Here is an 18,766-nt window from a genome sequence, read left to right as displayed (position 1 = left end):
TAAGAGTATGTCAAGATAAATTGTTGTCTTGACATTTGATATCTTAATTGTGTCAAAGGGACAAAAAACTTCAGAGAAAGGTGCTAGGTATTTTCTCTGCTTTTGACCAAAAATCTGAAAGTTTACACTCGTTTAGATGCTGGATAATCATGATTTATTTTTTCTTATCTAAGTCTGTTGAACTAATTCAGTGTCATTTTGGTTTTTTGTCTTCTATTTCCTTTTTAATCCTATTAAAAGGAGGAAAAATGACTGGTAACCATCTCTGCTACCTTGCAAATGCAAATGAATGCTGCTGTGTAGCACTCCAGTACTGCCTCTGTCAGCAGCATCCAGTACACATACGGTGACAGTGACAAAAGGCAAAACAAGCTCCATGGTTTCCATATTATGGCGTCTGCCAGTGCAATCCAGGGAAAAATGGCGCGAAATGATTGTTTGCCGTTGCTTTCACGGAGGAAGGAATGAGTGACAACATTTACCGAGAATCACCCACGACACTGTTTTTGCACCATCATGCATTGGGATCTCAACCCAGAATTCCAATGGGCTAGAGAGACTGCGGGAACTATGGGATAGCTACGGGATAGCTACCCACAGTGCAACGCTCCAGAAATCAATGCTAGCCTTGGTACATGGACACACATCACCGAATTATTGTGCTTTGTCTGGCCACGTGCACTCTACTTTATACAATCTGTTTTACAAAACCGGTTTATGTAAAATCGGAATAATCCTGTAGTGTAGACATACCCATAGTCCCATAAATGTGGCTTTCCTCATCCGAAAGTTCTGCCGCCACTGCTTATCATCCCAGACATGCATGACAATGTGATCCCACCACTCAGTGCTTGTTTCCTGAGCCCAAAAGTTGTGTTCCTCCGTGGTCAGCACCTCTGTGAATGCCACAAGCAATCTTGTGTCGTAGCTACTACGCGTGGCGAGATCTATGTTGAACTGCTCTTGCCTCTTTAGTTTAAGGAATAACTCCACTGCTGCTCGTGTTAGTGAGAGAGAGCAGCATGTTGGTCAACAGTGCGGGATCCATTCCTGCAGAATGAAGAGGCAGAGCACGCAGTACACAAACTGTTGAAAGATGGCACCAAATGCAGACGGATTCACAGGATGGGATTGCTGGGATGTGAAGCAATGAAACACAGGCACTGGGACAGGACCCAGGGTGCCCTGTGACCCTCTCTTCCTTCCCACAACTCTTAGCGACAGAAGAGGAAGAGATGCTTTGTGGGATAGCTGCCCAGAGTGCACCACTCCGAATATCACTGCAAGTGCCGTAAATGTGAACACGCTATTGCGCATGCAGCTGACAGTGTGAACACACAACAGTGGTTTCCCTTCAGCGCTCTCTGAGCTGTAACTGCTGGCGATGTAACACTGCCGGTGTAGACTTACACTAATACCCCAACTTCTGCTTTATCTGTTAAGGCATTGATCTAAATCAGTCAAGATAATTTTCTTCTGAGTTATCAGTGACTCAGAAACAAATTAATCCATATTTTATATAGAATACTACTCCCTGCTCCTTTTTGCCCTCTTGATCCTTCCTAAATAGCTCATAACCATTGATTTTAAAATTCCAGACATGAGAATCATCCCACCAGATTTCAGTAATACCAACTCGATCAAATTTATGCTTATAAATGAGCAATTCCAATTCCTCTTGTTTGCTACCCGGACTCCTAATTTTAGTGTATAGACAGTGCCTGGATTACAGTGTCTCTGTAAATGTGCTCCTTTAGATAAGCAGTTCCTTGAAAGCTACCAACTTTTCCTTCCTGTTTTTCTGGAAGGCCCTAATTTTGGAACAGTTCATGTGTTCAGTACAGAAGGAGTACAAGTACAAGCTGCAGACCAGTGGTCCAAATATCAGTTATTTTCTTTTTCTTCTATAAGACTCTACTTAGCTTAAAGGAAACCTGCGTTGCAGCTAAACCCAAGCAGTGTGTAGCCTTTGAATGAGAAATAAGAAGAGGTGCAACAAGAGAAAAGGAGAGAGATTCATGATGCAAAAAGGAAAAAATATATACATATGAAAGGGAAAAAAATGAAAAGGGGAATAAAAAGCAGATGCAGAAAAGTGGAAAGAGACAAGAGACAGCTTTAGTAGTGGCAGAATGTGAAGTGTGGGGACAGCTTGTAATGGAGTTCTTTTGCCAGCCCATCACAAGTTGGGATCCAGAAAAGAAGTTGTGAACCACTGCTGTTTTGTACATACCCATCATCCTTCCTTTTATGCACGATTCTACAAGTTGCTGAGTAATCCTGTGAAGTGCTTAGACCCTTCAACCTCCTTTGAAGTAAGGAGGAAGGGGAAAGGGGAGATATGATGTTGCAGAGAAGTGACTGACCTCATCTTCTGCATAGAGGCTCCCCTCCATGTGGGATCACAATCTGAGCAAAAGAAAATAAATGTGAATTGGTTTGTGCTGTTCTTTGAAGCATGTTCAATGAAAATTGCTTTAAAATGTTTTCAAAAAAAAGCTTGTGAAATGGATTTAATATTTATTCTTCCACACCATATTAGAGAGGTTAACTAGAAAAGGCTTAAATCAACAGTAGGTTTCTTTACCTTATATTATTAAGTAACAGTATTATTTCTTTTGCATTCAACAGCGTATGCTTGATATGACGTTTGGAGCAGGAGGTCATACTACAGCTCTTCTACAGAAAGTAACTGATATTACAATATATGCACTAGACAGAGACCCAGCAGCTTATAAAATAGCTCGGCAACTTTCAGAATCATATCCGTAAGTAGAATTCTGCTTTTCTTGTCTTATCTATGGTATTTATGGGGTGTCAAGCACCATACTTCATCTTTTGTGTATACATTTAAATGGTTATAGTACTACAGTATGTGCCTATTAGTTTCATTAAAAGAAAGAAACCTACCTAAAGTCACTTTTGACTTTTTTGCATGTAAGGCTTAAATTTTTATGAGACTGCTTGAATTTAATGCATTTTCTCTGCTGCTACTTGCCCTGTGTGCTTTAGCTAGTCACTGCAGTGTTTAAAACTGAGTGTGATCAGTTTAATTTGGGATTATTCTAGTAACAAGCTTGCATTTAAAAAATTTTTATTGCATACCAAATTAGTTTTGCCACAAAAGAAATCTTTCACAACAGACAAGAAATTGATTTAATAAAAGTTTAGTTTTTAATTAAATTATGAGCTAATTTAGCTGTGACTCATTTACACTAGACAGATTCATAAAAAACAAATAAAGATAATTTATTGAGTTTCAGTATTATATTTCCTGCTGTACTTTGTGACTTGTGCCGCTGGCTTCAGAATTTAGTCATCAAGTAAACAAGGTCACAATCTTGCGTCACAGGATCTGCTAGCACAGACTCCTGTGCCCATATATTACTCAGATCTTAATTTGCTAGGCAGAAAAGGACAGGAAATACAATAGTGCTCTTAAGAAATGTATTTTAATAATTTCTTTGTTAATATTACAAATGTTATATTCTTTGATTCTTTTTTTAATAAAGAGGTGACTTATTCAAATCTATAGCAAAAATGCTTTTAGATTAAATGTTGAAGTCTTTCAACTTCCTTTCTCTTTGTTGCACATAACATTTATTCTGTTTTCCCATAGCAATTTAATTTAACTTATATGCGCAATTCACGTCTCACTTGTAACACAAGCAACTTTTTTTTTTTTGTTCTGAAACGCCTAATGTTCATCCCAAAGCTAACAGTTTACAATAATTACATTAGTACAGGTGACTGGGATAGATTATGTAGTTTATTTCTTGATATCATTTGGTGAAATCACATTCTGAAGCATGAACACTATCTCTGTGTGCTCAATTTTATGCCTGATATTTATGCTGCCCCATGTAGCAGTTCCACATTACTATTTGGAATTCCAGGAGACCTATTGCCTTGTTTCATAGAACTTAAAGGTAACTATTTGTGAACGCATCAGATGACATGGATAACTAACATTATCTTCAAAAAGGAGTCAAATCTTTGAACTCACCTTGGAAGCAGTGACTGACTGGGTGAGTGAAAGCAGCCAGAATAGTGCTCCTACATTACTATCTGTATTGGGCATGGGTATATGTGTGAGCTAATAAATTGGGTTCAAAGCATAGTGGATGGAGAGGAAACAGTAATAGATAAAGAAGAAGAGGTGAGAGACAAAGGACAAGAAGCAGATGGGAGAGGTGAATTAGAAGCCAAGATGGCTTATAGTTTGTGGAAGATTCTGGAAAATATATTGGAAACGGAGAAGCCAAGTACACAAACTGGAGAGCACAAAAGGCAGAAGGAATTCTCAGAATCAGAGCCTATTTGGTGAAATAAGTAGAACAGATGAAGTATATTAGGAGGCAGCAGAACATTAATTTGTGGGTAACTGTGGGCAGATAGGGAGCAGACATATGCTGTGTTGCCTGGAGTAGTGGTAATTTGGTAAAAGTAGATCAAAATACTAACCAGGCAACTCACCAGTGGTTGTCATCATAAGTTTCAGTGGTATGTGCTGACATAGCATTGCTCCATCTTCAATGATGGGCCAAAGTAAAGGGAAGAGAATGAGGACAAAATAACAAGGTAACTGAAGGCAGTTTGGCCTCAAGTAGCAGTTCCATGGCCAGCCAAACAAAGAGCGTGTAGGCATGCTTGTACATAAAAGTATGCAAGTGAGGAGGCACATTTCTAAAAATATTATTGTTTTGACTTGACCAGGATGTGGAAATTGCTTTGGTATAAAAAAAAGATAAAACTGAAGTGCCTGGGAGCTTGTTCTGGAAAAATTGTTTTTTTGCGGGAGGGAAACTTCCAGCATTTTAGAAGACTTTACAGTATTTCAAAAGAGATTTTATGTAGTCTCTGTATAACCTGTGTATTAGATTTATCTTTCTTCCAAAGAAGAGAGGAAACTGAAGGAGGGACAGATCCTGCTTTAGGGGAGAGGAGACACCTGGCTTGGGCATCTCATCTTTATACATTCTCCGCAGCCCCTAAGATGCTGCTGCTTTACTGTTAAAAGGCTAGGGGCCTCAGAAATGACTTAAACAGCTATCAACTCTCGTGTTGCTTCCGCTTCAGTGCCCCCAGCTGTTGAACCCTCACCTCCTAGCCCGAGATGACTTCTGGAAGTGCAGAACTCTCCCAAGTCAGGCAGAAGAGGGGGAGTTTTTCATCTGAGTCTAACAAAGGGAAAGATTAGGTCTGCTTCTCCTTACTTTACTGCTGGTCATTATTACCCCAGCCTTGACACTGTTCAGCAGCCATTATATCAACAGGGAGGACAGTCCAGACATACAATCCCTTAACAGTCTTCCTCTTGATATTACATTGGGATAGTGAGCAGTCCCAATGCCTCTGATTTTAATTGGCACGACAGATCAGAGAACTGCAGATAGTGCAGATTACAACAATCCTATATTAACACTGTAAATAGTTAAATACAAAACAGCTGTGTTAAAAATACTTCATTTAGGTTGCAAAGTCAAGTACTTGAAAGTTAGGAAATGCCAGATGTAGGAGCATCATCTTAATTTTGCCTTCTCGTGAATCCATTCTAGCCACTGAAGGAGGTCCTGTTAAATAATAGTATGTAGTAATGTAATCAAGATTATCATAATGTATACGCACAAGGGAGGTGAATTAGGATTGCTCAGGCAAGCTTAATTCTGGCATTTCTTAACTTCCCAGTGCTTCACTTTTCAACCCGAAACAACGTTCTTTTGATTTAGTTTTTTAAATGTAATTACAAGCTTTCTTTTAAAGGAACGTGGTTTGTGTGCAACTCTCTGAATGAATCATCAGCAGTTTGAAAGCTGAACCTTCAGCACTGCAGCAGATGCTGCCACTGCTTGAGGTACACCGGACTAATTAGATTAGCTGGCATCAGGAGATGGCTATTATCCAAAGTGCAATGAATCTCTGGGTCCAAGTGTTGGGATCCAATGAGTTTGGAGCTGGGGGAAGCCTGACCATTCTGACTCTCTCCACTCCTGGGAATTGGCACTCTTGTCTCATATGGTGCTCCCAGAGGGGAAATTGGCCACGAGCACCACATGATGGGTCTTGGAGGTGATTGAAGGAAGCCTGGCCTCTCTCTTCCCCACCTCTGGGATCTCTGTCTACATATGGAGCCCCCAGTGTGGTGATAAGAACAGGAGTGGAAAGTTATGTGAGGAAGTCCAGCAAGGCTTCTCTTCCCTTCCCTTCCCCCCCAATAGGTACGGGTTTCCTGCCCCATGTGATGCCCACAAAGGAGCCTATATGATGAGTCCTGGAGAGGGCAGAGGCTGGCTTCTCCCTCCCCTCACCACACTGGCAACAGCTACTTAGACAGCTCCCACATGTTCTCTGTATGTTCATGATGGCATTAACTCAGTTCGACGCCATGTCTACTATACAGACGCTACGGTGGCACAGGTACACCTCCATATCTATGTCGGTGTAACGCCGTAGCATAGTCACAGACTACACAGATGGAATCTCCAACTCCCTGACTCACAAGGTTGCCACTAGAATAACAAAACCTTTCCTGTTAAGTCTTCTGTACCATTTTGTATAGAAGTATCACAAAAGGAAATAAATAGACTCAGCTAGTCCAAATCTTACATCCAGGCTATCAAGGCAGCATTCACAAAACAAAGAGGAAGATGCCTACGCTGGTCTATAGATCGATAGTCCTCTGACTTAAAGTCCATTTTCCCCTAATGAACAGATACCCTACTCAGCCTGTTTTCTGGCGAGGTTTGCTTTCCCAACTAGATGAAAAGTTTTGGAAGTGCCAGGTATTATTCTACCCATAGAAACAAAAACTGTATTTGTTTCCGAAGTGGAATTCTCTTTTCTCCTCCCTTCTTCACTTTTGTTTACATAAGACATGCTGATGTCTAATCACAGAATTACAGCTGATGTAATTTATTATGACAATGTGAAATGCAGAAGGGCCTCCTCACTCCTCTTCATGTCAATAAGTTGATATGAAGCTATTCATATGGGCACTGAAGTTGAGGCTCTCAACGCTATAGACTCATGTCCATCAAAAGAATCTTTGTGGATTCTTTCTGAAGTAGCATATCTCGCAACCACTGTTTGAGAAATCACTACTTGACCAGCTGAGAGAGAATTAAATCACACAGTTAAATAGTTCAGAACATACAGATGCAGTCTTGTAGGGAGAAAAAACAAAACAAAACAAAACACATCTCCCATTTATACAGCATTGGAATGAACTGATTTCTCCAGAGAGATAATAAATGTATCTATCTTGTTCAGTAGTTTATGTTCATAATTCAGATTGCCATCTTTAAGTAGAAAAACTGTTTCCTTATGGCATACACAGCCTTTATTAATCTCACTAGCTTTGGGGTGGCAGTTCTGCTTCACAGTTGTAAATTTAAATGAGCATTTTTGGTGTATGTATAAATTAAAATACATTTTGATTGGACTGTTCTTCAAGTGCTTGCTCATATGCATTCCATGTTAGGTGTGTGCGTGCTGTGTGCACTGTTGCCAGAGATTTTTCCCTCAGTGGTATCCATTCAGCTGGCTCTGGTGCCCTCTGGAGCCATGCGCTTATGCACCGCCGGCCCTCACCCTCTCAGTTCCTTCTTACCGACTGTGACAGTTGCTGGAATGACTCTTCTTCCTAGTGATTTTTAGACTACTCCTTCGTTCATAGTTACCATAGTTTAGTGTGTATAGTTTTTACTGGTAGAGTTAGTGTATATAGTTAGTTCCTATCATCGAGAGACTTCTTTGCCCCAGAGGCAGGCTTGCCCCAGTCACCAGGCTTCAAGCCTTGTTCCTCTTCTGGCAAACCTATGCCTGTGAGTGACCTGCAGTCTAGCTGCTTGAAGTGCTCGGGGGAAACCCATGTGAGGGACAAGTACCAGATTTCTTGGGACTTCAGACCCCACAATAAAAATGACAGGGACATCAGGCTGAAGGTTGTCTTCATGGAAGCCACCCTAAGACAAGTCTTCAACTACGTATCTCCCACCAGCAGGCTTTGCTAGGGAGATATGATTTTAATCTGTGGGACTCCCTGATCCCAGAGTCAAGGCAGGGTAGAAGAGACTACACCCACCCCTAAACCTCCCTCTCCCATGGGGGACAATGCCCCAGGGCCTCCTTTGGTCGTACAGTCATCATCTTCATCCCTGGACGAGGCGGTCATGGGGACTCTCGAGGGCCAGCCCGCCAGATGATTTTAAAGAACACCAGGCCCTGCTTCGATGAATGGCCGAGAACTTGGGCCTAGAGGTGGAGGAGATGGACATGCAGATGAATGCCTTGTTCAGTGTCCTCTCAGACCTCCACCCCTGCCCGTGTTGCACTAGCAGTAAGACAGCATCCTCAAAATTGTGAAGGCCCTCTGGCAAACCCCGTCGTCCACCCCTCTCATCTCCAAAAGGGCTGAAAAGAAGTACTTTGTCCCGGCCAAAGGGTTCGAGTACCTTTTATACTCACCCACCTCCAGGCTTGCTGGTTGTCTCTGCAGCTAATAAAACAGACAAGCAGGGGCACGCCAGCTCAACTCTCAAAAATAAAGAGGCCAAAAGACTGGACCTTTTTAGAAGAAAAATTCCACTACCAGCCTGCAATTTCTGGTGGCAAGCCATCAGGCCCTCTTGGGCAGATACAATTTTAATTTATGGGACTCCCTCCGTAAGTTCAAGGAGTATCTCCTGCAGGGTTTGGGTCAAGAATTCGGCACCCTAGTAGAGGAGGGCACCGCAGCGGCTAGGTGCTCTTTCCACGTGGCGTGGGACACTGCAAACTCAGCAGCCAGCGTGGTCATTGTGGCAGTGGTTATGAGGCGTTGCTCCTCGTGTTAGAGTGCCGGCCTTTCCCAAGAGACGCAGACCTCAATCCAGGACCTCCCATTTGGTGGGAATGATCTCTTTTCCAAACAGACAGATGTGATGCTGCACGGGTTAAAGGACACTCAGGCCACCCTTTGCTCACTGGGCATGCATATGCTGCAGTCTGCACAGAAGCAGTTCCAGCCGCCCCCGCCACCAAGGCCTTGGCAGCCTCATCAGGGGTTTGCAAGGAGAAGGGATAGAGACACGAGTTTTCGTTCTCGCTGCCCTTCCTCCCTCCTGCTCACCTGCGTAGCCCAGCCTGGCAAAGCATCCTGGGGGCCAGAAGTGCTCATTTTGAAGTTGCGCTCGAGAGCAGTGCCCCTGTCAATTTCCCAGATCCACCTTGTTCTTCCTTGACCATCTTCATCCCTACCATTCAGCCTGGTTGCAGGTCACCTTGGACCACTGGGTGCTGAACATAGTATCTTGGGGCTATTCCCTGCAATTTTTGGCTGCCACTCCCTTCCACCTACCCTCTTCACCATCCCATTCAAGAGATTTAGAACCTCCTGTGCCTGGGTGCAGTGGAGGAGGTCCCTCGGGACATGAAAGGAAAAAGGTTCTGTTCCTGCTACTTCCTTATCTTGAAGGCAAAAGGGGACCTCAGACAGATCCTGCATCTGTTTCCTCAACCAGTCTTGTAAAAAGTTGAAGTTTCGCATGGTCTCCCTGGTCTCCATTATTCGTTCCCTGGATCCAGGTAGGCAGAACAGGAAATGCCTATCCAAAGAGCTTCCTCTCCAATGCCTATCCAAAGTCATGGCCCACCCAATCACGAGAAGCTCGAGTGTGACTCAAGCTGCTGGGTAACATGGAAGCTTGTACTTTTGTGGTTCACCATACAAGGCTGAGCGTCAGGCTCCTCCAGATGTGGCTAGCATCAGTATACCACTTGGACTCAATGCTCATGGTCCCTCCCCTGGTCCTCACCTCCCTGAACTGGTGGAAAAACCTGAGATCAGTGATGATGGGGGATGCCCCTTGTTATCTCTTAGATGTGTCGGCCTTAGGGTGGGGAGCCCACCTCAACAATCTCAGGACTCGGCCTCTGGTCCCAAGATGAATTCTCCCTGCATATAAACATCAGGGAGCTCAGGGTGGTACGCTTAGCACACCCAAGTTCTTCTCCCAGATCTCAAGTAACATGGTATAGGTCCTGACAGACAATACAGCAACCATGTTTTACGTCAACAAGGAGAGAGGGGCTCGATCTTTGACCTTGTGTCAGGAGGCCATCCATCTAAGGGACTTGTTCGTGAAGTATTCCATTTATCTCAATATGTCACATCTCCCGGAAGTCTGGAATGTACTGGCAGATCACCTCAGCAGATCCTTCTCCTCTAACCACAAGTGGTCCCTTTACCCAGAGGTCACCAGATTCATCCTCAAAGATGGGGTCCTCCCCAGGTGGACCTATTTACCACCAGGCAGAAGGAAATGCCATCAGTTTTGTTCACTGCACAGAGCCTGGGCTCCCTCTCCGATGCTCTTCCTGCTCTCATGGACAGACCCCAACTTTACACCCCAACCCCCTTACTTCACAAGGTCCACCTAAAAATCAAATGGGACAAGGCAAGAGTTATTCTGATAGCACCGGCGTGGCCGTGCCAGAATTGCTTTGACGTGCTCCTGGATCTCCCAGTGGGAGCTGCATTCTTGCTCCCACTCCATCCAGACCTGATTTCACATGCATGATAATTTCACCCGAACCGCGCCTTCTTGCATTTAACTGCATGGATGCTACATAAATGAACCTTGAAAAACAGGTCTGCTTGGAACAGGTTCGGCAGATCTTGCTAAGCAGTAGAAAGTCTTTCACCAGAGCTATCTATTTGGCCAAGTGAAAGTGTTTCTCTTGTTAGGCTTCATGTCTCACTATGTCATCACCCAACAGGCCCGAGATGATGTCAATTTTTGAAGAGCAGTGTTGCAGTCAGCATGTCCATGAATTCTGAGCCCATCTCCTGGGGTTCAGCTTGTGAGTGACCTAACACAGGGTGGACATGAGCAAGCACTCAAAGAAGAAAAAACGGTTACTAACCTTGTTATTTGAAATGTGTTGCTCATATCCATTCCATGACCCATCCTCCTTAGCCATCTGTTGGCGTTAACTGGCAAAAAGGAGCTGAGAGAGTGCAAGGCTAGCAGTGCCCCTTATACTGACACATAAACGCACAACTCCAGAGGGCACTAGAGCTTCCCCAATGGATACCACTGAGGTAAAAATCTCTGGCAACGGTGCACGCAGCACACACCCACTCAACATGGAATGGACATGGACAATACATCTCAAAGAACAACAGTTACGAAAGGTTAGTAACTGTTTTTGGTCTGTGATCAACTAAGAAATATTTTAATCAACTTTGAACTACTGTGGGGTGGGGGCAAAAACACCAAATGCAGTGCAGTTCAGTCTTGTAATTTGTCAAGCACTTTTGCCTGCATTGATTGAGCATCAGTTATACATGATATACCTGAAAGATAACAAAGGATGGTCTAGATAATACTTAGTCCTGCCTTGAGTGCAGGTGACTGGGCTAGATGACCTCCCGAGGTCCCTTCCAGTTCTATGATTCTGTGGTGATGTGAATTTGTTTCAAGTAACCTGGAAGTTAGGTTGGATGTGTCGAGTATTTATTTAAGTCTCAAAAGACAGGTTCTTCATGAATGGAGTTCTTTTATTTCTGGCACTGGCCAGGAGATGGCCTAGATGATGCAATAGGCCTTTTTCATCTCTAGTTCTTACATTTAATTAGTAATGATGCTCAGTTGCATTTGCAATAATCAGTCCTAATGCCGTGGTCTTTAAGTGTTATTTAAAGTTGATTGCTATAGAATATTATTTTTATTTGTTCTCATTTGACTATTTTAATAACCTTAGTAAAATCATATTTTACCTGTGGTTATTTTTCATGCTTAATTTTTGCATACACTCTAGTATCATGAATACTGAGCTATGAGACCATTATTGCCCAAACTGCAGAAATATGCCCAGTGGAACAGTAAGAAAAGATAAGTAAAGCTAATTCATGGTATTTTTCCATGGTCAGCAATTATAAGTGTAGTCTTCCTCATGCTTTGGCAAAAGACATCTGGAGCTGTAAATCACCAAGTAAGAACATCATATTCACAAAATCAAGAAAAAATAAATGTGTTCTTTGCATTTTAAATATGGTTTTTAGCACCTTGGTAGTGATTTAGTAAGAAATAAAAAGTAAACAGTGTACAGTTCCCACTTCAGTTCTTGCATACATTAGCTCCTTTTCTGTTTCAAGCATCGTCAAGATTCTTCCTCACCCCCCTCCCAAAAAAAAAATGTGTTCTGATGCTTTAATAAGGAAAAAATGGGTCAGATCCTGTTAGATATTCAATGAGTGGGTGGGAATCCTTTGACGTGCTTTCTGGGGAAGCCTCTAACTTGACAATTGCTGCTGAGATTCCAGAAGAACAAGATAAAATTCTGTCAACAGCAATATATATTACAAATAAACCCTTTTACACCCACTGAAAGAGGCTAGAAAGGTGGCTGAAATCTAGCAATTAACCAATATGATTGCATGCTTTTAAGGATGAGAAACCTACGCAGAGCCTACGCACAGGAGACAATGTGTTCTTTATATTACACTATGCTGTATGAGAAATCATGGCCCAGAAGTAAGAATAAGTAAAAGCAGTAATATAGAATTCCATACTTATATGAACTATAATATATATTTTTATTGGCAATGTAAAGGTTTGTGTGGTGGCTGTGGTTGTGGGTTTTAGTTTCAATGTGAAATTAAGTTTATATGATTGGATAGAATTCTAAATTCAGTAGCTTTTGAATGTCTGGGGAAAATTTAGAATACAGATTATAGTGCCCAAGAGGGAAACCAAAACACTGTTTATAAATTACAGTAAATTCATTTTAGTTAAACTTTTACCTATATGTTTGTGATTTTTATCTGTGTTTTCAGTGTTTTGGTTTTGATGCTTTACTTTGTAGGTTTGTTACTTTTGATTACAGGATGAAGGATGATATTTTTCTACTCTATAGGCATGGCATATTGAAAGTAATCATGTTTATATTTATTATATACTATTGCTGTTACATTTAGCTCCAATCCTTTCTAAAGTAAAAGTTATCACTGTCTGTGCAAGCTAACCCTGGCTGTCTTCTCAATAAAGATAGGATAGATAAATTGATGGGACAGTGCCATTTAGGTCTCTCAAGGTCACCTTCAGATGTCACTAAATTAAAGGCTAGTAGTGTTTTTCCACTGTTTATTTTTTATCTTTTCCTAAAGGTTGTGTTGAACTTCTTGTGTGCTACTCCCTCCTCTGTTGTCATTCTAAATTCCAGCTGTCTAGACTCCATCATGTATAGAGTATTGTTGCCTGCTTTCATACATAAAATATCACCTCCTTTAATACTTTCTCTGGTTCTCTATTCAGAAGTCCCCTAATTAATAAAACGCTGAGTTGGCTTAAATCAACCTACTTCTGACAGACCTTACTTGCTTGTCCTCCCTTTCTATCCTGTGTGTTCTCTTTATTGCTAGCCTTCTTCTGTCCCTTCTCAAAATTTCACCACTATTTGAGTAACAGCCTTCTCTTCTGCAGCCATATATGTTTCATCTACCCTACAACCCTTTTCAAATCTCATCTTAACCTTTTCTCATCTATGCTTCTTAATTTCTTTTTCCCTTCACTTACTGACTTCACTACTGCACAGTTTTTGAAAAAGTGTGTGCGAGATACTGGCCACTGTCCTAATATTTTATTCTGTAAAGAGTTTGGGAATACAATTTATATTCAAGATGATTTATAAAAAAAAAAATGTTATGCTGTACTGACGTAATCCGTAACAGTGATCTGTGGCCCTGAGCATGCTGGAAGCACAACAAACCTGGCATTCAGTACCAGCCATTATTAGCCAAGCTATATTTCTCAAAAAAAAAAAAAAAAAAAAAAGCAGTTGCTAAAAGGGCAGGTGGGCCAGAAGACCTCCCCTTCTTGTCCCTGCCTTCCATCCTGCTGCAAGGGAAGGACCTCCTTACCCGTCCCTGGTAGCCAATGTATTCTATAACAAGGGGAGAAAGAGGCATGCCAGTCACCTACAGTAATATAAACCCACAGACAGCAAAGTGAATTCTCCTGTTTCCTTCTTTTAGGCCATCGGCCAGTGAGGTTATTTGAATCCTCCATCTTGTCCAATGAACCCACCCCAAGGAATCTTCTGGCACACACTACTCAGAGGATTTTGTATTCTGAAATGTTGTGCCGTGTTGAACAGTTCCTATGATGGTGAACCAACCCATCTATTAAATGGCAAAAAAAATTGTTAATGCAGAGTTAAGGTTGCCCGTTGATAGCCAGTGCCCTTCCGCTGTGTTGAGTTCAGCAAAACTCAGACGTGTGAAAACCAGGGAATATAGAGTTAAGGTAAACATCCACGTAGCTTTAACTCTGCGTCTCCCCTCAGAGCTATCAATAGCTGTTAGGAATTACCTGAATGAAGTCCAGCTGCATTCAGTGTGTCAGGTGTAGCTGTATTGAATGGTGGAGGAATAAGTTGGAGCATCTTGGATGAGCTGTGATTGTGATCTCAGGAGCTCAGGTTCTGAGTCCCCTCGTGTGTTATCAAAGGAAGGAGGCATATATGCAGCTTGATGCTCTAGTCCACATCATTTCAATGCACAATTGTGTAGCTTATATCAGCAGCAGGGCATTGGGGTCTTCTTACCATGGGTATTGTCAGTAGTGAGGTGAGATGTGAGAGTGGTGTATGGATTTTATGATGAGTCAGAGAAGTATAGATTTAGCTGTGTTCAAGTGTGAAAGGGCTGTAAAAGGTTATGAAATGGTTGTTTAAATTTTACAAGTGTGATATTCTGTCGGGGAGCAAGCTCAGTGTTTGAGCATAGGGCAAGAGCAGCTAGCACCTGCCTATTACAGAGAAAAGGAAAAGTGGGAGTGTGTGTTGTGGGCGTATTGGGGCATCACTCAAAGAGGCAGAGATAAGGTTGTGTGGGCTTTTACCTTAACTGTATTTCCTGGTTTTCACAAGTTTGACCTTTTCTGAATTTGATGTTCTTGAACGGCATGAGCTATCACTGGGCAACCTTAATGCTGTGTTAATGAAGATTTTTAAATTTAATTTCCTGGTGTTTTAAACTGCAAGAAAAATATTTTTTGATAGGAGTTAATGGTCATGTAGGCAGTAGTAGTTTGCACCTAAGTTTACAGTTGATATGCTACTGTGGCTAGGTAATAATCAAAAGACCTCGCTTTTATATAATGCTTTTAATCAGTAGATCTCAAAGCACTTTAAATCATTATTCCCATTTTACACATGGGAAACTGAGGGACAGAGAGGCGAAGTGACTTGCTCGGTAACCAAGCAGGCTGGTGGCAGAGCTAGGAATAGTTCCAGTGCAGTGCTTTTTCCACTGTGTGTTTTCAACACATGGTTGCTATGTGATTACTCAGTGCCCCGGGCCCCCCCCCCCATACATTTTGTTACAGTGGAATGAGGATAATGTTTTTCTTTGAAATATTTGTTATGTATAGTTGCTAAAAAGGCTGGTGAAAGAAATCTCATCCATGCTCTAGGTCCCAAAATCTTTACAATTTTATTACTTAGTTGTTACAGTAACTTTAAAGGTGCAAGAGAAGACTGGTGTATTTCCCTTCTTGTCCACCCTCTGCCCCACTGTTCACTGCAGCATGTAGCTCCCTCCCAACATTTCTAGCTGCCCCTCCCCTTCCCAACCCATTAAGCCATTAGTCGGCACTCTACAAGCCATTAACATTTAAGAAGTTGCTCCTTGCTGTCTCCTGCCCTATGCTACTACATGCACACATCACAGGCTTGCTGGAAGGTTGCACACTACCTTGTTTATGTAGCCTGAGCTGCCCATTGAGCTCAGTCCCATTAGCCACCTGTAGCTGGGACTCCTGCCCCTGCTTCAGCCAGCTTCCCCCAACCATGCCTCAGGTCTTCCCACTCCGTCCTTCCTCCAGTCTGGGCCCTTCCCCCAGGGGCGGCAGGTTTGTATAATTTTTGGTGGTGCCCAGAACAGGTCCAAGTCCCACCCCCTCACACACACCCCTAACTTGTAAGCCAATATATATTTTTTTAAAATAATGTAAAAATGTGAGATCGCTTGGGTGGGGATGAGGGGTTTGGGTTGTGGGAGGGGCTTGGGCAGAGGGCTGGGGTGAGGGCTGTGGGGTGGGGCTAGGGCTGAGGGGTTCACAGTGTAGGGGGCTCAGGGCTGGGGCAGAGGGTTGAGGTTTTGGGGGGGTGAGTGCTCTGGCTGAGGGTGTGGGCTCTGGGGTGGGGTGGAGAGGGACTGGGCCAGGGATGAGGAGTTTGGGGTGCTGGCAGGTTGCCCCTGGCTGGGGCCAGAAAGGAGAACTCCCTCCAGCCTTCCCCCCCTGGCAGCAGTGAGCTCCGGAGAAGAAGCCCCCTCTCTCTTCCCCTCAACTCCCTCCCGGCAGCACAGTCACCTCGCACTACTGTCACTGCATGTGCTCCTAGGGCCCCCTCATGTTTAGGAAGCCTCCTCGCCTTTCCTGTGTTGGGTGTGGGCTGCCATCATGTGTGTGCCTCCTCCCCTGCTGCTGCCCCTCATTGTAGCCTGACTGGGGGTGGGGGATCGGGCTGACCCTTGCCCAATGTGGGGCAGGAGCAGTGACTGCAGGCGGGGAGGGCTCCCTGTGCTGGTGGAGGGTCCCACCGGAAAAGGGAAGAGTCTGTCCGTCCAAGGTGGAAGGGCAGCGGCAGGGTCAGCCGGCCCTGGCACTAACGGTTGAGGGGCGCAAGGACCATGCAGCAGCAGTTGATTCCAGGAGCCGGTAGAGCTGAGCGCAGTTCGGAGCTACAGGGTGCAGCCACCCACTGCCCAGGGCGCAGGCAAGGGCTCTTGGGAAGGTGTGCGGGGGCAGCCCCAGTGCTGAACACTGGTGGAGGTGGGCCCTGAATAATTCTGGAGGCCAGGCACCACGGGCCTATATAACTTTCCAGCCCTGCCCTCCCACCATGTCATCCCAGTCCACCTACCCCACACAGGAGTGATCTATATCTAGTTTCTGGATTTTATATGTTTAAATTTGTATTATCTTCAGCCCCTTTACCCCAGATCCTAATTCACACGAGGGGGCAGGGAGAGGGGCTCAGACCCCTGCAGAAGGGTAGGGCTCCCCTAGATTCCAGCACACATGGAAGGGAAGAATTCAGAGCTAACTTCACCCCTAAACTCCCAATTTCTTCTGCTACCCCTTATTCGCCAGCCCCTACATCTTATCTGCTCCAGCTTCATACCCCTCCCTCTTACCTAAGCCCTCTAACCCCCCTAACATCAATGTAATCTCAACTCCTCACAACCTTATTCCCTTCAACCCCAACATGGCCCTTCCCTTCCTATTTTTCTTACAGAAATACTTTGATTACATTTTCCCATAATTAACATCCCCACCTCCTGCAACAGAGACAGATTTTAGCAATATGCCTCCAAACTTTTTCCAGATTTTTGCCTAAGGTGGGACTCAAACTGAGAGTAGCTGGCTGGGTCGGATTCAGAAGACTACTGCTTATCCCCTTGAGATATCTCGATGGTGAGAAACACTTTGAAGGCTTACAGTCTTGTCAAATCCTTTTTTCTGTGCATGCTTAGCATAATCGGTTAGGCTTGAGAATAAGCACATGCTTGTGACAAACCTAACCAGAGAGGCAAAATATTTTTCAAATACTGTTTTAATTTGATTTCCACTAAAGGGCTGTTGGGTGCCATGCACTCTGTTGGGGTAACCCTCAAGCATTGGTGACTCTGGTATGATGATATGAGCCCTAGTTTGATCTATATGAGCAAAAATGATCACCAGAATTTGTCAACTTTAAGAAAAGCTGGTTTTGTTTGTTTGGGTTTGTGAGGAGGGAAGGGGGGAGGTTTGCTGTATCACTGGGACCCTTTTGTTCAAATGGCCTCAAATTTGGATCACTAACAAAAACCCCACACACCATAAATTTCTAGGCAGTTTGAGTAACCATGTAGATTTTAGAGCACTTAGAACAGTCAAACTTTAAACAGAAAGCTGGTCTTAACCTTAACTATAGCAAAGTTGTCTTTCTGCTATAATACATAGTGTAAAGTGTTTTGGACACCCATTTGGGGAAAGGCTATACATAAATGTTAGATCATTATAATTAACTGTAATCTTAACATTAAAGTATATTATAGTGACACTGTTTCATCTGCACTCAAATTCATTGACGTTGTAGTACAGAGGAAACTTTTAACATAGCAAATTAATTATTAAATGAAGGTGGCTGATTACCTTCTTGTTTTATTCGTGGTATTTGAAGAGGAGAGGAGAACATTCAATTTTTGCTTGCAATTTTGTTATAGAATCTTTATTTTGACCCCCCAGAATTTCCCCCTCCTAGGAAGCATATAATACAGTGTTCATCCTTTAAAGAAAAACATCTTATTACAATTTACATTACATGCACGTGTTTACTAATTGTATGTGCACTTAGTATCAATCCCTTCTTGCATAACTAACCATACTAAATGTCTGAGCTGTTCCTTTGTGTTTTTTTCTGAGTCACTCTTAATTAATCAAATTTGACCATTAAGAACCCACCAATAGGAAAAAAGTGCAATATAGTTGTGAAAGCTTTCTTACTTGAATATATAAATGGTAGTACATTTTTGCTAGAGAAATGTATAATTCAAGCTTAGTGTTTTGCCCTAGGGAATTAGATCAGCAGATTAGGAGTCCAAGGAGATCCAACATAGATGTCATTGTAGGATCAGGGCCTTAATGTGTGATTTTTCTCAAAGTCCAAAGAGTTCATACCTCACTTCCCTTTTATAGGTCATTGGCCACTGAGCAGGGCAACATCTGCGTTGGCT

The 18,766-nt window shown here is 43.1% G+C and overlaps 1 protein-coding gene across 1 annotated transcript in view; it reads left to right on the top strand.

The window, feature by feature from the left end:
- METTL15 (methyltransferase like 15) overlaps window positions 1-18,766 on the top strand; it is a 211,298-nt gene that overhangs the window by 77,980 nt on the left and 114,552 nt on the right. Inside the window, 1 exon segment of the mRNA XM_050955402.1 lies at window positions 2,632-2,768. Coding sequence (XP_050811359.1) covers window positions 2,632-2,768 — 137 coding nt within the window.

The sequence above is a fragment of the Gopherus flavomarginatus genome, chromosome 5 (genome assembly GCF_025201925.1).
Source record: "Gopherus flavomarginatus isolate rGopFla2 chromosome 5, rGopFla2.mat.asm, whole genome shotgun sequence".
NCBI lineage: Eukaryota > Metazoa > Chordata > Testudines > Testudinidae > Gopherus > Gopherus flavomarginatus.
Note: the sequence above shows the minus strand (reverse complement) of the source record. Positions and strands in the feature narration are given on the sequence as shown.